At 42.7% G+C, this 22,947-nt stretch overlaps 1 protein-coding gene across 1 annotated transcript; it reads right to left on the reverse strand.

The window, feature by feature from the left end:
* Window positions 1-325: 325 nt before the first annotated feature.
* Window positions 326-22,262, reverse strand: st8sia4 (ST8 alpha-N-acetyl-neuraminide alpha-2,8-sialyltransferase 4). The gene is made up of 5 exons (XM_020458262.2): window positions 22,004-22,262; window positions 15,593-15,718; window positions 11,926-12,183; window positions 9,893-10,186; window positions 326-4,725 (listed from the first exon to the last, which is right to left on the reverse strand). The coding sequence occupies exons 1-5, from the start codon at window positions 22,114-22,116 to the stop codon at window positions 4,446-4,448; spliced, it is 1,071 nt and encodes a 356-aa protein (XP_020313851.1). The 5' UTR covers window positions 22,117-22,262; the 3' UTR covers window positions 326-4,445.
* Window positions 22,263-22,947: the final 685 nt, after the last annotated feature.

A 22,947-nucleotide genomic window follows, 5' to 3' on the forward strand; every position in this document is an offset into this window, starting at 1 on the left:
ACTGGTAATGTTAGAGACTGTGGCTATCATATTTGTGTATAAGGCATTTGCTATTATGGTCTTGTGATTTGGACAATCATGTCGCTTGACCTGAATTGTAACCTTTATTTAAAGCTTTTTCATCAAACTGTCCTCTTTTCTTTTTATGTCAAGTGGTCTAGCACCATCCTCAGTCAATTGCTTTCATTCTTGGTATAATTCTAATTTCTTGAAAAGGATTAAAATAAAGTTTAAAATCTAGGTCATGTGACATGATAGGCCAAAACACAGGGCCCTAGATGGATGATTAAAACATCCATGAATAATTAACCTATCAAAAGATTACTTCAATTTACAAGTTTATTAACTTTTCTAAAACGCATTTTCACAAACATAGAAAACTGACATAAAAAAAGAAGCTGTAAAACAAACGGTATCAAATTTTACCAAAAAGGATGAAAATCTACCACGACATTCAGCACCTGATCGGATCGACTCAAACTACAGGTGTTACATATTAAACATCAAACAAGAATTGTATAAATTACAGAGTTATGAACAGTCAAAAACAGACACATGGTGTAACAAAGCAAACAAGGCGTAACAATTTCAGTCATCTCAAAGGCTTGTGGCAGTATTGAAGAAAGTTATTCAACCTTATGTCTCGTTATAATGGTTAGCCTACCATGTATTAATTAACATTCATTGTTTTCCTTATTCAATGTTACCATGTATGTACATTTCCATAATCTATCTAGGTCATTGTCATTGACAGTGGTTCATTTACAAATGACCTGCCACATACCCAATTACCTCAGTATTATTCATTACAAAGCAACGTTTTTGGACATTTTACATCATTTATGCCACCATATACCAGATGTTGGTGTCTTACAGTGGAGGCTGGTGGAAGGAGAAGTTAGGAGGATGGGCTCCAGTCTCCACTGGTGTCCAGGGCCTCTATTCATAAAGCAGCTCAGAGTAGGAGTGCTGATCTAGGATCAGTTTTTCCTTTTCGATCAGAATAACATTACATGGACAGAGAGGACATGGTCCCAGACTAGCACGACTTCTGTGGGAAGATTTATGAACACGGTCCAAGACTTTTTTCCCTTAGATACATACAATCTTTTAGCTGTAAGCAACTGGACTTTCTTAATACTGAGAGTAAAAAACAAAAAAAACAAAAATTCAATTGGTATGTAAAGAAAATGTAATTAAGAATTCCTTGAGCATACAATGTCTCCTCGAGGCAGATCTTTTTGAACATTCGTTAGCAGTTGCATGACATCATCCATATTGTGAGATAAATGCATTTACATTCAAGCCTATTAAAGAAACTGGAAAAGGGCAGTTGTCTTGACATTATGTAAATATAGGAAGTTGAAGTTACTACAGGATAGCATGAGCATGCAGCAGTTCAAATATATCAAATATCTAAGAGGTACTTCTGTGTGAGATATGAAAGAGATTCAACAGTGAAACAGACTGATGTTGAATCCTGTTACTAAGAACAATCCTGTTACTAAGAACAATCACAGACAGATCTGATTGCTAATGAATAATTCATAGGCTTACATAAAATTCCATACCTCCACATCTTTCCTGTCAGCTTTTTTTCTTATACATTTTTAGATTTGCAGTGGCTACATAGACCAATTAATTCCAATGGTATTAGGCTGTGTTTACATTCAGCTGTTTAAAGGGGAATGGTAACGTTTAATGAACTGGATCAGATGAATCAGTCAGTGGCTATTTATACTCCCCCGGGGGTCCTCTGTAGAGGCTCAGCCACTGCTTTGTAACCTCACAATCCACCACACCGGAAGGTGCAATACTTTGCTTAAGTGATAATGTCAGAGAAGCCCGTGTTTGGAGGATATATTGGCACGGGTGCTGTTACGCCCGAGACTTCTTCAATATATCCTCCAAACACCAGTTTCGAGGGCATTATCACTTTTATACAACGGGTTACCAACATATTCAAACAATGATTTAACATATTTTCATTAAAAAACATTATTTTGATGGATGAAATTGTATGAATAAATCAATTTACAAGATATAGTCCCGACACAAATCTAGGGGTTGCTACCCAGGCCGGTTGTTCGTTCTATCGGTTGCCAGAGACGCGACCCAGTCGTTCAGTCTTTTTGTTCTCTATCTATGGACAATCGTTCTAAATGTTCCATTGCCATACTGGCTGGTAATGTTCTTATCCCTTGCTTGCTAGCTAGCCAACTACGGCTAACATACAGTCCCGTCAAAAAGTGCAGCCAGAATAACAACAAAGTAGCTTCATTTGCATTTGTTTACGCTGTTTTCTAGTGACATTTATTTGGATACATCCATAACAATGAGCTAATGAGGCACGATTTTGCCTGGGATAGAAAATGTGCTCACTTGTCAGGACACTGTTGTTCAGAGGAGCTAGCCAAAACCACAGCTAACACAATCACTTCAAACAGAAGCTGGAAAGACTGCAAACTAGCTGCACTTCCTTTCGTTTGACCTTTTTTCAATTTACATTTCTTTGTATATAAATCCATGAAAATTATGCCAGCTGATTCAAGATATCGACTGGCTGAGAAACGCTGGCTGTCTGTCTTGAACCGACTCCCGACACGTTCATTACTTTTGGACAGCTGGAGATCGAATTTGAATACTGAAACAATGTTGCAAATGTCGAAGAGACAGACAGCGAGGTTTATACAAATTGCCTTTGTTGAAAACTAAATGTTAGTCTACAAGAAATGTGAGACAATGTCTAGATGCTTTTTATAGTGGAGATCAAAGTTATAAATTGCCTGGCTGGGCTGATGAGACAGTGGATTGCGCAGTCAGATGGAACAGAATAAATAGGCATTTTAACGTCATAGATTTAGCCAGTGATAATTTGTGGAAAAGACACCGACTGGAATGCGGTTTCAATCAATCAGCATTCAGGATTAGACCCACCTGTTGTATACAGTCCAATAATGCATACAAATGAATAACAATTGGCTAAAAAGGCCTAACTCGAGGTACGTTTCCATTCCCCTTTAACATGCAAGTTTACAAAAGGTGTGTTCAGATAACATGAGATGAATCACTTAGAAACAGCATACATATTTAAAATGTATAAATTAATCTTCACATCTAGACAAATATAAAAATAATTTTGCCCTGAGGCTTCTAATTCCTAGAAAGTTCAGCTGTGAAGAACATAACCTTGTTTTGTAGTGAGGGCAAATAAATTGGCATGGGATCTTTGGAATCAACTTCCCTGGGCACATTCTTTTTTTTTTTTTATATCCCAAAATCTAATTTACTGAGCATAACCTGTATTCTCTGCTTTTTCCTACTGACAAAACACGCCATGACGACGAAAACGGTTGAAACCAGCGGTGGCCCAGCGAACATGCCCACATTGGCATGATGTGGGCAAAAATATTGGCCCCATGTTGGCTGCCCACAATGGGCCGATACACCGTTGCTGGCTCCCAAGGCATTGGCCCAGTGTGGCCCATTACGGGCAGACCATATCTGGTGAAGGCAACCCTCACTTAGCCTGAAATAAGCATTCCCTTTGGATCAGCTGCCCATTATGAGCTCATGGTATTGGTCCTATGCCAATTTATCAGTTTATTCTATAATTTAAATGTTCATTTATTTATGTATTATATATTTATTACAATTCAACTCAATGCATACATTTGATAATTTAGGGACCTTGCTACATTACATCAGAAACACAAGTTTCTCATGTCACTCATTTAAGTTTTTATTTTAAAAACTTCCTCATTGGCAGTGTCCAAGATCAGGTGGACTGGTATGGGCTAGTCCTGCGTTGGGCTGGTGTGGGAAAGCCCTGCGTTGGGCTGGCCTGTGTTGAGCTGATGTGGACTTGTTGTGGGCTAGCCCGTTTCGGGCAGACGTGGGCTTGCCCATCGAATACCCACATGGGGCCAATGGGGTTAATGTTTGCTGGGGGCCGTCCTATTGCCTCTGACCAGAATATCCCCTTGGACTGTAATTTTCTGACGATTCCGCATGTTGAATCCCCACCATTGGTCGACACCCAGCAGGTGATCGCTAACACACTGCGTCCACCGCTGCTTTTAGCAGTTGGTCTTTGTGCTTTGTCTACTAGACAACTACTGTAATGACCAATGTAGAAATCCATGGTATTGTAATCAATCTGGTTGTCTCTGATGCTCCATCCAAAGGATTGATTTCCTGATTTCTCAGCCATGATGCTTACAATGCCAAACCTGACGTTTAGATAGACTAATCATTTTTCAATTACATTCTTTGTTTTGTACCTTTACATTGTTAGTTTAAAAAAAGGCACGCTCACTTTTACTTACTACTTTTGCAATTATTCATAATCAACTCAGCAGTCTTACAGCCTTGTGTGCTTTCTAGCAACGCAAACAAAGTGTCAGTGTATGTCACGAACTGGCACTCTGTCGAGGAAGAGCACTTTAAGATTCGCACTTCGAAGTCGTCAACTTCAGAGCTCCTTTGCTGTGCAGCATTTTCAGCGTTTTGAACTCAAGTGGCATCCTGTGAGGGCTTGCGTTGGAGAAGTATCGATACTTGAGCATGTCGTAGTAATGGTACTTCACCATATTTCCATTTGCGTCCCGCGGAAAGGGCCAGAATCCATACAAGTGAATCTCGTCGCAGAAGCGCGTGGCCAAAGTGTACATCAACAATCCGGTGCTGGGCCGTTTGATATTGATCTTGTTAGTCAGCCAGTACCTGGAAAACAAGAACAAATTGTTTTACTAAAGCCTCGCTCAGACTTACAGTAAACATGATTCCATCACTGATATAGATGGCTACAAACGTCTCACTGCTATTATCTCTAGTAATCCACAATATAACAGCAGAGTGTCAGGTACGTATTCCCTAAAACACTCAAAATGGCCCCAATTCTCTGTAGTAGCCTAAATAATGCTGGCGGCAATGTTGTTTTGTGATAGAATAACAGCTCAGACTACTAATTGAATGGAATGACAGCTCCTCCGTACTCCCAAGTTATATTCACGCCGAAGGCTTATGGGCTGCATCCTCGGAGGCTTCAACACATCAATGGATTCGAAACAGAAAAGGGAAATTTTGGGGGAGAGACTCCCAACGACTGATGAATTAAAGAACAACCGACAGTTTTCAATTCCCAAGACAGATGTGTGTGTCGAGGAGAATGATCATTTGGATTGGATGAAAAAAATAGCACGTTCTCATGCTGGGGAAACAAATCCAAGTCCTTATTACTATAGACCAAATAAACCGACTTACCTAGATTATTATTTGCCTCAGCATTTGATATTTTTACAACAATACAATGCACTGTCCAGTTAACTGAATATTGAGCCTGAAGTGTACAGGATAACAATATTATTTGCAGTGTGTCAGTGCCCAGTAAACATGTACACGTCCGGCTCAGCTGACATACGTAATGTGGAGAGCGTTTGCACATTGGAAAGACATCACAGAGATATTATAATAGATTTTAGAACGTAGACATTTGAAATACATCGTCAATACTCTTGCCAATGTTAAAAAGATGTCAAAACAACATATTCCTGATGTATCCTGTGCACGTCGTACCTACGTTGAGGTTTGTGTGCTATCTGAGTGGCTAACACTTGATCCCACCCAAATTATCACAGATAATGGTAATTATAAAGGCCAGTGCCGTCCTAAACGTATATATTTGTTTTACTTTAAGCCACAATCTTTATTTTTCAGTCAACGGCAGTCTGCAATAGACTTGGTTTGCTATAAAGCTGGGAGATGCAGCTTGAGAAATGTAACGGACAGTCCATGAGGTCAACATGATAGTTTAAACCACATTTTGAAGCTATACACATTATTTGTTTACATAGACAATTGAGAAAAATAACCTTATTGTTTTGTGTCATGATAGACACAATTGAACTATAAAAATCCATAAGTAATATTCTTCTAGAATCATGTGTATATACACATTGTTTAAATTAATGATATATATACTATCAAAAATGGCTGTACCTATGACAGGTTGGGCCTTCAAATGAAGACTACTTAGATAGGTCTGTCCCATAGACCTGTTAGCCATGTCCCTCCTTCAACCAAACTATATTTAGCAGCGAGGCAGGGCAGCAGATAGACAGAACAGAAAGAACACAGTGCTTGGCTGCTATGGCAACTCACAAGGACATCGAATGTGCCCATAAAATCAGACAGTCACAACCCGTGCCCCTAGGGGAACTCTGCACAGCTAACGATCAACCCACAAAACAATTAACTAATCAGCCAGTCAATTGGACAATTAATACATTGCTGTGAATTTGTCCCGGGGGGAAATGACAAGCGTCACAATGACCCTCTCTTTAACTCCTACGGAGAAGCTCGAGATCGTAAGCCGTATGTTCATGATAATAACAATGTTTCAAAATAAGGTCTCACACACACGTTCTCCTTTCAAAGACGTTTTTCCATAATAAGGTCTCACACACTTTCTCCATTCAAAGACGTTTTTCCATAATAAGGTCTCACACACTTTCTCCATTCAAAGACGTTTTTCTCATCACTTCTTTCACTGCCTCTATCCTTTCCTCCACGGCTCGCAGAGTTCTAAATTGGAATTGAATTGAAGCCAATCCTATTTGACATTGTCTTATACCTAGCAATCGATCTACGTATGAAGACATGAGCACACAAGTGCTTCTACACCTGCATTGCTTGCTGTTTGGGGTTTTAGGCTGGGTTTCTGTACAGCACTTTGAGATATCAGCTGATGTACGAAGGGCTATATAAATACATTTGATTTGATTTGATTTATGAAAATGTAGCCTGCCGAGAAGGCATGTGGAATGGCATGCTGATTATGGCGTGGGGAGATGTGATCGGCGGGTTGCCCGGTTACTATACCATGCTGCGTGAAGCGGCACACACTAACACGACGCACCGCAGGTAGCTAGCTCCACGCCCCCTTTAGAGATCACCCCAGGTAGCTAGCTCCACGTCCCCTTTAGAGGTCACCCCAGGTAGCTAGCTCCACGTCCCCTTTAGAAGTCACCCCAGGTAGCTAGCGCCTAGCTACATGCCCCCTTTAGAGGTCACCCCAGGTAGCTAGCTCCTAGCTCCATGCCCCCTTTAGAGGTCACCCCAGGTAGCTAGCTCCTAGCTCCATGCCCCCTTTAGAGGTCACCCCAGGTAGCTAGCTCCATGCCCCCTTTAGAGGTCACCCCAGGTAGCTAACTCCATGCCCCCTTTAGAGATCACCCCAGGTAGCTAGCTCCACGCCCCCTTTAGGTCACCCCAGGTAGCTAGCTCCATGCCCCCTTTAGAAATCACCCCAGGTAGCTAGCTCCACGCCCCCTTTAGAGGTCACCCCAGGTAGCTAGCTCCATGCCCCCTTTAGAGGTCACCCCAGGTAGCTAGCTCCATGCCCCCTTTAGAGATCACCCCAGGTAGCTAGCTCCACGCCCCCTTTAGAGATCACCCCAGGTAGCTAGCTCCTAGCTCCATGCCCCCTTTAGAGATCACCCCAGGTAGCTAGCTCCATGCCCCCTTTAGAGATCACCCCAGGTAGCTAGCTCCTAGCTCCATGCCCCCTTTAGAGATCACCCCAGGTAGCTAGCTCCTAGCTCCATGCCCCCTTTAGAGATCACCCCAGGTAGCTAGCTCCACGCCCCCTTTAGAGATCACCCCAGGTAGCTAGCTCCACACCCCCTTTAGAGGTCACCCCAGGTAGCTAGCTCCACGCCCCCTTTAGATGTCACCCCAGGTAGCTAGCTCCACATCCCCTTTAGAAGTCATCCCAGGTAGCTAGCTCCTAGCTCCATGCCCCCTTTAGAGATCACCCCAGGTAGCTAGCTCCTAGCTCCATGCCCCCTTTAGAGATCACCCCAGGTAGCTAGCTCCACGCCCCCTTTAGAGATCACCCCAGGTAGCTAGCTCCACACCCCCTTTAGAGGTCACCCCAGGTAGCTAGCTCCACGCCCCCTTTAGATGTCACCCCAGGTAGCTAGCTCCACGTCCCCTTTAGAAGTCATCCCAGGTAGCTCCTCCTAGCTCCACGCCCCCTTTGATGCTGGATGTCAGCATTGGTGGGCAGTTGCTATGTAGTCACCCCAATGGCCCCTGGTCAAAAGTAGTGCAATATATAGGGAATAAGGTAACATTTGGGACGTAGCCTCCCTTTCTAGGCAGTACGGCCAGATTCATGGGGTTTAGGACACCAGTTTCATGGGGATTTGGACACCAGATTCATGGGGATTTGGACACCAGATTCATGGGGATTTGGACACCAGATTCATGGGGATTTGGACACCAGATTCATGGGGATTTGGACACCAGATTCATGGGGATTTGGACACCAGATTCATGGGGATTTGGACACCAGATTCATGGGGATTTGGACACCAGATTCATGGGGATTTGGACACCAGATTCATGGGGATTTGGACACCAGATTCATGAGGATTTGGACACCAGATTCATGGGGATTTGGACACCAGATTCATGGGGATTTGGACACCAGATTCATGGGGATTTGGACACCAGATTCATGGGGATTTGGACACCAGATTCATGGGGATTTGGACACCAGATTGAAATTCATTAATATTTCCCTTTGGAAAAATGTGGGTTCCAATTAGATAAAAACAAACAGAGAATGATATCACTGGTCTTTCTCTAGGTGTAATGTTAAAGGTTTAGAGAGGCAGTACTTCAGTCTAGTCTGGTCTACAATCTGTTTGTGCCGTCTTGCCAACTGTCATGACAACATGTGTGACAGTGACCATAGGTGTTTTTGTAATACAGCACAAACAGACCTGGGATCAGGCAACAATTTAAAATGGTTCTCTCTCAACATAATTTGCAATTAATGACACATTGATAGAATGCATTAATCCTCCAGACCTCAGACCTCTAGGTTTCTACCCATATAGTCCCTTATTCCCTACATAGTGCACTACTTTAGACCAGGGCTGGTCCCCTATTCCTTACATAGTGCACTACTTTAGACCAGGGCTGGTCCCCTATTCCTTACATAGTGCACTACTTTAGACCAGGGCTGGTCCCCTATTCCTTACATAGTGCACTACTTTAGACCAGGGCTGGTCCCCTATTCCTTACATAGTGCACTACTTTAGACCAGGGCTGGTCCCCTATTCCTTACATAGTGCATTACTTTAGACCAGGGCTGGTCCCCTATTCCTTACATAGTGCACTACTTTAGACCAGGGCTGGTCCCCTATTCCTTACATAGTGCACTACTTTAGACCAGGGCTGGTCCCCTATTCCTTACATAGTGCACTACTTTAGACCAGGGCTGGTCCCCTATTCCTTACATAGTGCACTACTTTAGACCAGGGCTGGTCCCCTATTCCTTACATAGTGCACTACTTTAGACCAGGGCTGGTCCCCTATTCCTTACATAGTGCACTACTTTAGACCAGGGCTGGTCCCCTATTCCTTACATAGTGCACTACTTTAGACCAGGGCTGGTCCCCTATTCCTTACATAGTGCACTACTTTTGACCAGCGAATAGGGTGTGCATGACTTACTTTATACTGAGCTGTAAGATGCAACCAATTGTATAATAGGCAAGCATTTAATGTCCCACAACTCTTTATAAACAGCTATCTGACTGTGTGTTTGGGTGTGTGTGTGTTTGTGAACATACTGTAGTGTATACCGTATGTGAGAATGTGTGTCAATGTGTGCATGCATATACACTACCGGTCAAATGTTTTAGAAAACCTAAAAGTTTTTTGGTTACTACATGATTCCATCATGTGTTATTTCATAGTTTTGATGTCTTCACTATTATTCTACAATGTAGAAAATAGTCAAAATAAAGAAAAACCCTGGAGTGTTCTAAAACTTTTGACCGGTAGTGTAGTACACGTGTGGCAAAACTCAACTCACCCTCTCACCACGTGGATGAGCCTCAGTGACGGGTAGGCCGTCCTCACCCTCAGCTTCCTCTTGACGATTAGCTCGTTGACACTCTCCACGTGCCTCTCTCCTCCCTTCACCATGAAGGCCGGGATCCACAGAACGCTGTCGTTGAGCCCCCGCAGGCGCTGGACAAACCTCTCCGTGTCCGTGGCGTTCTTCAGGCCGCCATACGCCCTTTGGATGACAGAGGGGTTCATGGTGGTGAAGTCGGACCGCAGCCCAACGTCCTCGGCGAACTCGGACAGCGGCGGCAGGTTGCAGCTAAATCAACAACGAGTCATTTGAGAAAGGGTACAACCTCGAACAGCGTGGCTCTTTCACAATACCAATAAGCTTAAAGAGGGGGAGAATAAATGTTGTTCTTTGTAAGGGCGGTCAAACTTCAGTCTTCACTCCTGGGTCCTGGAGAAGCTAAGTGTTAATTCTAGTTTTTGTCCCAGCCCTGCACTTACACGCTAACCTTATTTATATTATTATTTATATCAGGTGTGTTAGTGCTGGGCTGAAACAAAACCTTGTGTACACCCTGTAGCTTTCCAGGACCAGGAATGAAGAGTAATGTTCTAGAGAGGCTAGGATTGTACATACAACACCACTCAATACTCCGCAGACAATAGCTTTGGGCCCTGGTCGAAAGTAGTGCACTACTGTTACTACCCTACCAAGCAAAAAGACAGTAACTGCTCAGAATGTGGAACTGAGAAAAAAAAATGCTTTTATTTATCTTTGATTCACAGTAACTTTATACAGTTACTGCTAAACATGACCCCCATTTTATCCAAAACACAATAGAGGCAGGATTCTTGTCCACATGATTAAGCATGTATTTAATGTAGCAAAAATGACATTAACTCATTTTAGACCAATTGAGCAGTTACCGGTACTGCCTTTTTTGCTTGGTAGGGCACTGTCAGGGATAGGGCTCCATTTGGGATGACATCATTATGTCTGAACTGGGCTGATGGCACAATGGAAATATTGGTGGAAGGTATTTCCTTCCACTTTACTGTGCTTTTCTCACACAACAGGTCGTGGTATCGTATCATGAGTCAGACTATTCAGAAGTAGCATATTTGATCCACACTGACAGTATATGCTTCTGGCTTTGTCTATTTAATATTCACAACATAACAATCTTCTTATCGATGTCATGTCATGCAATATGACATATGAACCTAACTGTTATAAATACTCAGGTAATTTAAATTCGTATCATCTAGTAATTTTTTTATGTAAGCATCACTAAGCTGGAGGCAAAACCAAACACGAGACAAGAGAAGAGTGATGCTATTTTTCTGATTTAATTTAATGTGGCCCGCATGGGCACATAAACCCAAGAACCCCTCATTAAATGCAGACGGGGGAATAAATTGACCAAGCTTCTGGCTAAGAGCCAATCTCCTTAAGTGTTGATCCAATATGTGACTTCTATCCATCAGATAATGACAGCTAATACTGTCATTACCTTGAGTGTTTTCTATGAACATATATACATTCTGGAGGTGTTAACCACAGGCTAATGACAGCGGTGGGAAACTGCATTATGGCTTTTCTGCCTGGGCAAAAAGATCCAACCTTCTCTCATAGGCGGCAGGGTAGCCTAGTAGTTAGAGTGTTGGGCTTGTAACCAAAAGGTTGCAAGTTCGAATCCCCGAGCTGGAAAGGTACAAATCTGTCGTTCTGCCACTGAATGAGGCAGTTAACCCACTGTTCTGAGGCCGTCATTGAAAATAAGAGTTTGTTCTTAAACTGACTTGCCTGGTTAAATAAAGGAAATAAATAAATCAAATAGAGTGTCAGAGAATGTCTGTGTTAAGAGGTCCTAATCTTGGTAAAACATAGACCAGACATGGTAACCTTAAAGGAATCCTATCATATGATTCAAAATGCATCATCAGTTTGTGGAGCTTGAAACTTCAACGCTGACATACAGAATATGAACAAAACAAACTTAAAAGTGTTTGGGTGAACTATCCTTTAAAAAAAGGCAGCAGCAGTACCGTATCACAAAGTCATGGCTGTCGATTTCTTTGCCACATCCGCTGTTGAGAAGCACACCGGAATTACCCACAACCGCGCACGTTCTGAAGCGCTTGTTTTTGAGTGGAGAGACGTCCGGTAGCAGGCTGTGAAGCGTGTGGGAGACGTTGAGTGTCCGGCGTCTGTCGAGGACGTAGTGGATAGTGTCGCCTGGTTTGAAACTGCTCTTCACAACCGAAACGTCCCTCTCAGCATCCAGGAAACGCAGGACATCCTTCCTGTATGTTAGTCAGAAGAGAAGTGTACTGTAGTGACGCAAGTCAACTCTTAATTCATGCCTGATTTCCTGTTTCAAATATTTTTTATTGAACACACACAAGAGTGGTGTATAGGTATACGAGACCGGTATACAATTCTTATCTAAACATAAAAGAGCAGACAGGAACAACAAGACCCAGAGTTCTAGGTACAAAACAAATAATACAAAACACGACAAACAGAAAGAAAGAGGGCAGATGTCCCCCCCCTTTATCCATGCCTGATTTCCCAGAGACAGATTAAGAGAAGTACCAGACTGAAAAGCATTCACAATGGAGAACCTCCATTAAAAGGGCTTTTTAGTCCAGAACCAGGGTTAACGACGTGTGTCACGACTCCGACCGAAGGTGGCTCCCCTTCCCGTTCAGGTGGCGCTCGGCGGTCGTCGTTGCCGGCCTACTAGCTGCCACTGATTATTTTCTCCCCCTCCTTATGTGTTTATTGAGTACACCTGTTTTGAGTTGGTTATAATTAGTGAGGCTTTATTAGTCAGCCCGCCCGCCTGGTTCTTTGTGCGGGATTGATTATTGTAACCCTGGTGTTTGCATTAGATGTACATGTTTGTGTATTTAGTGCTAGACTGTTTTCGTTTCCCTGTGTCTGGGGCATTTGGTTTGAGCAGCTGTAAGTGTGATGACCGTAGTTCACCGTGTGGGCATTAAAGAAAAAGCACTTTATTGAACTCTGCTTTCCTGCGCCTGATTTCACCCTCACGACACCCAGGACCTTACACTGTGTCTCGGAAACCGGCCTAATGGGTTTCTCCATTGAAAGGGCTTTTTGGTGGAGGTTTGGGCTTACTGTATGATAGACTTGTCCCATAGGTCTACTGTATGATAGACTTGTCCCATAGGTCTACTGTATGATAGACTTGTCCCATAGGACTACTGTATGATAGACTTGTCCCATAGGACTACTGTATGATAGACTTGTCCCATAGGTCTACTGTATGATAGACTTGTCCCATAGGACTACTGTATGATAGACTTGTCCCATAGGACTACTGTATGATAGACTTGTCCCATAGGACTACTGTATGATAGACTTGTCCCATAGGACTACTGTATGATAGACTTGTCCCATAGGACTACTGTATGATAGACTTGTCCCATAGGACTACTGTATGATAGACTTGTCCCATAGGACTACTGTATGATAGACTTGTCCCATAGGTCTACTGTATGATAGACTTGTCCCATAGGACTACTGTATGATAGACTTGTCCCATAGGACTACTGTATGATAGACTTGTCCCATAGGTCTACTGTATGATAGACTTGTCCCATAGGACTACTGTATGATAGACTTGTCCCATAGGACTACTGTATGATAGACTTGTCCCATAGGACTACTGTATGATAGACTTGTCCCATAGGACTACTGTATGATAGACTTGTCCCATAGGACTACTGTATGATAGACTTGTCCCATAGGACTACTGTTTGTGCTGCTCTTCCATTGTCTGTTGACAGTGATTGATTCAGTTCTTCTGATGTTGGGGGATGACAGCCACACACCTCTGCTCTATATTTGATGAAAATATGTCACAGTTCTCTGGTTGTTAATGATGAAATCTTAATGGGGGGGGGGGGGGGGTGCTCTGTTTTGATTCATTACAGGCCTCCTGTTGTGACAGATGTAAGCATGTATCCAACATGACAGCGACAAACAGTATGGTGTCTCAAAAACGTCTAACGCTAAGCAAGATGATGAAGAAAGAAAGACAGAAACCACAGTATATAAAGCACCCTAAAATGCTGGTGCAATGTGTTCCAGTCAACCTGCTGCAAAGTTTGAAACATTAGGTGGGTCAGAAAAAAAAAACAAGAAGATAAATGAGCAAAAATGGCCTACATTTTTCACAGTGAGTCAAATAGCAATATCTTGATTGGCTTTGTAATTACAATATGCTGCATGGGGGGAAAAAAAGAAGCACGGAAATAAGTCCCAGAACAAAGGCTCGGCTAAATGGGCAAAAAGCCTCTTATGTCATACAGTAATGAGAGTTTTGCCGTTTTCTGTCTCTTTTTCGCTGTCTCACAGGGCTATGTGTTCTATTGCAGTCCTACGTCGACGATTCCCTAGACACGGAGACAGAGGGGCAGGCTGCTATTCTTAGGCATGGAAGGCACATTTGCCCAATAAAAAGAAAAAGTTGTCTCACCGCAAATTAAGCGTATACACAGTGGCGGAGCCAGAAATGAGCTGGTGGGTGGGCCTGTAGCTAACATCCTTAAATTATAGACATTTTGCAATAGGGCAAAGTTTCAGTTTCATAGCTAATCTCATGCTATTCTACACATTTTGCCATGAGGCTGAGAGAAAATTAAAGCTAAAATAACAGTGTGTTGGCTGTGTTAAAGGCACTGGATTATGAGCTGTCTTGTTTGCTAAATGAACAAATGAAGTAAGCTGTGGCATGGGGCATATAGCTATAGAAACACAGTGACAGATGCCTCAATGCAGTCATATTCATAGCTTATTGGGGGTGTGGCTTTCAGTTAGTTATTTTTGGCAACACATCCCGTGAGAGTGAATGTCATCCCAGTTCACCTTTGATGTTATATTTCATCAAATCTAACTAACCCAGTGCACTGTTTGCTATAAATTCTCTGACGGTGTTTGCATGTTTAGGTAAAAATACCAAAATAAAATGTCCTGTTTGGAACACTGACAAGTAAAACAAATCTGATTGGGTGGACTTGGCTCCCCACTGGGTGGGCCGAGTCAGACACGACTGACCCCAGTTGGTGGCTAAAAAGGAAGACAACCTCTACAATGACAACCTCCCCAAAGTTACTGTATAATACAACAGTGTTGTAAGAGTATAATAACTATATCATGTATAGAAATAGCACACAGACTTCTTCAGAAGTAGTACATAAGTAATATAGACTTATTGACAAGAGTGTAGAGTAATGAAAAGGAACGACCTTCGGTATAGATTCTTATGCCATTAAATGCAGTCAAAATAGATCTACGAATGTATTGACACTGTGGTTGAACTGTGTCACCAAAGCAATGAGCTTGAGATAATGTTGACCCTGACAATGATTCATCCTCCTCATAGTCTCCAGTGGTTACCTACTGTATCCCAAATGGCACCCTATTCCCTATACAGTGCACTACTTTTGACCAGGGGAGTATAGGGCTCTGGTAAAAAAAAAAAGTAGTGCACTATGTAGAGAATAGGGTGCCGTTTTGGAAGCATCCCATATTGCTGGGTGCTGTTGTACAATGGTGGTGGATGAGGTTAGTAATCCTCAGACAATGTGTGCTCTTGGGGCTGGTGGTGTAGAGAAGACCTCCATTGTGTCAATTCAAGCCTCTTCTAATCCAATATCAATAACTGGACAAGTGGTGACTCACCTTATCATGAGAACTAGTGACGAATTGACCCGCCATCCTTCGACCGAGTGCTGGAAAAAGGAAGGCACACCACTCCTGCTGCTTTTCTCCGAACTGTTGACCATAAGTCTTGAAGTGCCGAGTTCACTGTTGCAGAAATGAAAAAAAATTATTGAAAAAAAACAACAACTTTATTGTCCAATGTCCCCACACATGAATGAGTACTTGATCCTTGACACACACACACACACACACACACACACACACACACGTGTTCAGGTTCTTTGTTTTAATGTGATATGATTTCTCATTGAGGTGATTGCACTGGTAATTACATTGGAATGAATGGCAGAAAAAGGTACCAGAGAGATAGTGGACTTAGAAAAGAGGGCTTGATTTGTACAGCGGTACACCCTGAGTTCCATGTGCATCCAGTCTTTTGTCCTTAATATGAAAGCTCTGTTGTTTCCTGAAAGAGACACCTTGAACCCACTGTCGATTTGCCATTGTTTTTCATCCATCACACTGTACAGTCTCTCATAAAGGTCTATTGTCCTTGCTTGGGCTACACCTATTCTTGGCAAGGACAGTTGATTTCGGGAAGGTTATTTATGTAACTTCCTTTATATTTAGAGACGTGCTCTACAGAGGAAGTCATGACAGCTTTCAGAGTCTTCCAAAAACAAGTGTACTAATATCTTTAACACGTATGTATGTGTGATTAGAGTGAAGCACCATTCACAAGAACACTTATACTTTTCTGAAAGAGCTACTCCCAGTCCATTCCCCTACCCTAACATGTCTATGCATGGTTACCCCAGTGAACAAAGCCTCGAGCCCCAGACATTTTCACATTTTAGATGACTCACAGCATCTGACTCACAGCATCTGCCTCACAGCATCTGCCAGGGTTGCCTGGGATCAATGAGGCACAGTTGTGTGTGAACTTATGATTTTCAAGAGATATAAGTGGACACAATGGGAAATACCCTACTGTTGGGACTTAGATGTTCAAACGCATAACGACCACTGAAGTCACTTCCTATTTGCTGTTGCAACCTGATTAAACGAATTGTTTGGTATAAAACAAAAACAGCTTGGATATTCAAATGTGTAACCTTTCAAGCTAACTGCAGTGGTGGTTCAAGAGACAATCATCTATATTTTTTCTAAATCCTTGTAATACTAATTACATTTTGAACAGTCTTAACTCTCATGAACGGATATGACAACATCAGTTGATAGACGGGTTGTTGTTTTCGTTTGACACTTCCTGCTTAGGGGAACCACAGGTCTCTTGCGTAGGCTCACAGTCTACTACTCAGTGGCACTGGCACTGGCACTGGCACACACACACACACACACACACACACACACACACACACACACACACACACACAGACACAGACACAGAGAGAGAGAGAGACAACCTTCCCGTCTTAAGTCCAGTCGTATAAAAACTGAAACAAAGCACGTCCTTTCTTTGATAGTATCATCCTACTGACTGGTGATCGTGTGCCGTTCTGGACAAGACGGCTTACTTACCTACTGATTGGTGATTGTAACATAATTATTACAATAATTTAAACCTCACTTCTCTTTTATAAAGCTTAAATGAACCCTTCAGCGTGAACTTTAACTGAGTGGGAATAAATGGGAAACACTCCCATTGAGGCTTGTTCATACAAGAAATCACATATTTTCAGTTCCCGGTAAAGATGTAAATACCCTTTTTGTTGCGTCCTCAGACCAGCTGGCTAGAATGTTTACAGACATATTCAATCTCTTCCTATGCCAGTTTGCTGTCCCCACTTGCTTCAAGATGTCCACCATTGTTCCTGTACCCAAGGAAGCTAAGGTAACTGAACTAAATGACTATCGCCCCGTAGCACTCACTTCTGTCATTATGAAGTGCTTTGTGAGGCTAGTTAAGGACCATATCACCTCTACCTTACCTGATATCCTTGACCCACTTCAATTTGTATACCACCCCAACAGATCCACGGACGACGCAATCGCTATTGCACTGCCCTATCCCACAAGGACAAGAGAAATACCTATGTAAGAATGATGTTCATTGACTATAGCTCACCCTTCAACACCATAGTACCATCAAAGCTCATCACTAAGCTCAGGGCCCTGGGTCTGAGCCCCGCCCTGTGGAACTGGGTCCTGGACTTCCTGATGGGCAGACCCCAAGCGGTGGAGGTAGGCAACAACACCTCTGCCACGCTGATCCTCAACACGGGGGGACCCACAAAGGTGTGTGCTTAGCACCCTCCTGTACTCCCTGTTCACCCGTGGCTAAACACATCTCCAACTCATTCATCAAGTTTTCTGAAGACACAACAGTGGTAGGCCTGATTACCAACAATAACAAGACAGCCTACAGGGAGGTGTAAGCCCTGGCGGAGTGGTGCCATGAAAATAACCCCTCCATCAACGTCAACAAAACGAAGGAGCTGATCGTGGACTACAGGAGACCGCAGAGAGAGCATGCCCCCATTCACATCGACGTGGCTGCAGTGGAGACTGCTGCCCTATGTACATAGAGTAACTGAACACGGGTCCCTTTAATAATGTTTACATACTGTTTTATCCACTTTATATGTACAGTATATACTATATACTGTTTTCTAGTCAAGGTTCATCCTATAACTACTGTTGTACACACCTTTTCTATTCATATATTCTCCATACACACCATCTACAGTGGGGAGAACAAGTATTTGATACACTGCCGATTTTGCAGGTTTTCCTACTTACAAAGCATGTAGAGGTCTGTACTTTTTATCATAGGTACATTTCAACTGTGAGAGACGAAACCTAAAACAAAAATTCAGAAAATCACATTGTATCATTTTTAAGTAATTAATTAGCATTTTATTGCATGACATAAGTATTTGATCACCTACCAACCAGTAAGAATTCCGGCTCTCACAGACACAGTTTTTCTTTAAGAAGCCCCCTGTTCTCCACTCATTACCTGTATTAAGTGCACCGGTTTGAACTCGTTACCTGTATAAAAGACACCTGTCCACACACTCAATCAAACAGACTCCAACCTCTCCACATTGGCCAAGACCAGAGAGCTGGGTAAGGACATCAGGGATAAAATTGTAGACCTGCACAAGGCTGGGATGGGCTACAGGACAATAGGCAAGCAGCTTGGTGAGAAGGCAACAACTGTTGGCGCAATTATTAGAAAATGGAAGATGTTCAAGATGACGGTCAATCACCCTCGGTCTGGGGCTCCATGCAAGATCTCACCTCATGGGGCATCAATGATCATGAGGAAGGTGAGGGATCAGCCCAGAACTACACGGCAGGACCTGGTCAATGACCTGAAGAGAGCTGGGACTACAGTCTCAAAGAAAACCATTAGTAACCCACTACGCCGTCATGGATTAAAATCCTGCAGCGCACGCAAGGTCCCCCTGCTCAAGCCAGCGCATGTCCAGGCCCGTCTGAAGTTTTCCAATGACCATCTGGATGGTCCAGAGGAGGAACGGTAGAAGGTCATGTGGTCTGATGAGACAAAAATATAGCTTTTTGGTCTAAACTCCACTCGCCTTGTTTGGAGGAAGAAGAAGGATGAGTACAACCCCAAGAACACTATCCCAACCATGAAGCATGGAGGCGGAAACATCATTCTTTGGGGATACTTTTCTGCAAAGGGGACAGGACGACTGCACCGTATTGAGGGGAGGATGGGGCCATGTATCGCGAGATCTTGTCCAACAACCTCCTTCCCTCAGTAAGAGCATTGAAGATGGGTCGTGGCTGGGTCTTCCAGCACTGTTCAAAAGTTAGTATGTATACCACCATTCAAAAGTTTGGAGTCATTTAGAAATGTCCTTGTTTTTGAAAGAAAAGCACCTTTCTTGTCCATTGAAAATAACATCAAATTTATCAGAAATAAAGTGTAGACATTGTTAATGTTGTACATGACTATTGTAGCTGGAAACGGCAGATTTTTTTATGGAATATCTACATAGGCGTAGAGGCCCATTATCAGCAACCATCACTCCTGTGTTCTAATGGCACGTTGTGTTAGCTAATCCAAGTTACTCCCTTCACAGAACAGCGCAAACTGTCTCTAACTAGAATAGAAAGAGGAGTGGGAGGCCCCAGTGCACAACTGAGCAAGAGGACAAGTACATTAGAGTGTCTAGTTTGAGAAACAGACGCATCACAAGTCCTCAACTGGCAGCTTCATTAAATAGTACCCGCAAAACACCCGTCTCAAAGTCAACAGTGAAGAGGCGACTCCGGGATGCTGGCCTTCTAGAAAGAGTTGCAAAGAAAAAGCCTTATCTCAGACTGGCCCATAAAAAGAAAAGATTACGATGGGCAAAAGAACATAAGACACTGGACAGAGGACCTCTGCCTAGAAGGCCAGCCTCCCGGCCAGCCTCCCGGAGTCGCCTAACATAATTGCAAAAGGGTTTTCTAACGATCAATTAGCCTTTTAAAATGCTAAACTTGGATTAGCTAATACAACAAGCCATTGGAACACAGGAGTGATGGTTGCTGATAATGGGCCACTGTATGCCTATGTAGATATTCCATTCAAAAAAATATCTGCCGTTTCCAGCTACAATAGTAATTTACAACATTAACAATGTCTACACTGTATTTCTGATCAATTTGATGTTATTTTAAATGGACAAAAAAAATGGCTTTCCTTTCAACAACAAGGACATTTCTAAGTGACCCCAAAGGGGTTTGAAAGGTAGTGTACATACACACACATACCATTATATGTTCCGGACTCTGACATCCTTCTTTTTGGAATATGTGCCTATTGTTTTGTATTGCCAGGTATTATTACTGCACCGTTGGAGCTAGAAACACAAGAATTTCGCTACACCTGCGATAACATCTGCAAATATGTGTACGCAACCAATAAACTTTGATTTGCTACAGGTAACTGCCAAAATAAATGAAACATCAACCTATTGTCTAAATAGGGTGTGGGCCACCAGAACAGCTTCAATGCTCCTTGGCATAGATTCTATAAGTGTCTGGAACTCTATCATCCATCATTTGGTGTTTTGATGGTGGTACAAAAATCAGGGAATTTGGTGTAATTACAGACCGCAATTCAGGTTTTTCTTGTTGTGGGTGTTCCCTGATATCAGGAAACACCCATTGATACCTGCCATTGGTCAGTTCTGGTGTTATGAGACTGATGGTTTCTCGACACAGATGATTTGTTGACATAGCAGGTTAGTATAATTAACGTGGCAGGAAAGGATAATTAACGTGGCTGGTTAGGAGGCTGAGGTTAAGGTTAGGAAAAGGGTTATGATTAGCTACAATGCTACAGTTGTCAAGAACCGACGCAAAAGAAACGGCCAAGGACCAATGGCAAGCATCAATTTGAAATCAAGTAACGCCTACAGTATTTCAGAAAACACCCCTAATTGCGATCCGTAATTACACCCTTCTCATCTCAGACACAACCACCGACTGTTTCCTTGTTGAGATTCAAATGGGTACATGCGGATTCACGCCTCGTCGCCCTCTCAGAGGAACAGCAATGACGAAACAGTCCGTGGTTGTATTTGATTTATGTTTTATTAAAAAGTATGGATTTCAGCAAACAAAGGCACGTAACAACAAAGGACAAACCTAGGTACACAGTAAGAGTTTAAGAATGTACATTTTTGAAGTATCAACGCATAGTGACTGGAAAGAGTCAGAGGTCCATTTTAAAAATAAATAAACTCTGGTCTGCGCTGAACTTAGTGGAGGAGTTGAGGTACATGGCAACCTTCACCTGTACTCAAGAGTCCCAAATATGGTATCCTTAAACTAGTGATTGAGTCTTGAGGGTTCACACACACAATGTTGTAACGCATAAGATTTGATTGATTTTGTTTGCATTCCAGTATTTTGAACAAAGTGAAATCATATCAACTAAAAAACTATATTTCTCTGTATAATGAGATTTTGTCCCAATGTGTGTGGCTGAGGCGCTGAAGGAGAGTCTGTCAGCATGCCTCATCGACTCTGTAGCATTCAGAGAGAAATGTGTAAAATCTCTGAAGAATCCACTCACATGCCACAGTGAATATGATACGAGCCAATTAAATAACTAGAAAATACTGAATATCTGCACTAATGTGTCGTTTTGACATTGTGCTCATCGGTTCAGATCAAACAAAGGAGAATTAAGCGTCCATCCCAATACAATTGCTACGGGCTGGACAATGGCAGAGGTGTCCAATTTCAGGACACTGGCACATATCTACCAATATACATCTAAACAAAGTCCTAAAAACGAAAATGTATCACAAGGATGCATTCATTGACCAAGTCTCAAAGTAGAAAACCTCTGCAGCGCGCCTTATGGTAATACCTGTGTTCCCAAGCGTGTTCCAGCTATTCTATTGGCCATATCGATGGCAAAAGAACGTATCATACCCAGTGACTTGAGCTTCCTGATGTTCTTCACTTCTAGTTATTTCTTTCGTCTTGTAGAAGATCACCAGGATGCTTATTGTGCAAATAGTCCAGCGTTTCCGTGAGAGACGCATCTCGCAGAGTGAATGGCAGAATCCTTAGCGATAGATTCCCCTTTAAAACCCTTTATTGGTTAGATTTGTCCTCCTTTCGAAGCGCTTGTCTCCTTCTGCTGCGCGCATTACCATGACTTACAGCAACTACACCATATCCATCGTATGAAGTCCATCTTCCTGATGGAAAGGCAACGTAGCCAATCATCTCACTCCGTTTTGCCCATGCAAATATTCTTGGTTCTCTAAACCAATGGTTATAGGGAAGGGCGTGAACTTTCACTTTGAAGTTACGTTAGAGATCTATAGCACACAGCTTGGCCAGACGTAACATTTAACAGATAGAAAGACCGGTAGACGCTGAGTAGGCGGAGGAGCTCTGTCCGCCCTGCTGCCTATCGCAAAGACCAGGTCTGCAGCGCATGTGCCCCCATTTTCCGTTCAAACATGGTAACAGATTACCTTTATCCTGCGGGTATGAAACATTAGGATGCAGTTATAACTCCTTATATTTACATTTTACCTGACGTTCTTATCCAGAGCAATTTACAGGAGGTTTAAGTGCCTTGTCCAAGTGCACATCGTAAGATTTTTCGTTTAGTCGACTTAGGGATTCAAACCAGCAACCTTTCGTTTATTGGCCCAATGCTCGCTAACCGCTAAGCTACCTACCGACTTCATGAGCATGCATGACCACTTAAAATGTCTTATTTTCAGAGTTGAGTTTGAGGGCCCTATGGCCTAGTACTGGCACAGAATATCACCGAGATGTAGGCTACACCACTTGGGAGGAAGTCTTAGCATGATCAAATGTAGGGTTAAGAAAAATTAACAACCAATCAGATGTTGAAC

The sequence above is a fragment of the Oncorhynchus kisutch genome, linkage group LG23 (genome assembly GCF_002021735.2).
Source record: "Oncorhynchus kisutch isolate 150728-3 linkage group LG23, Okis_V2, whole genome shotgun sequence".
Lineage (NCBI taxonomy): Eukaryota > Metazoa > Chordata > Actinopteri > Salmoniformes > Salmonidae > Oncorhynchus > Oncorhynchus kisutch.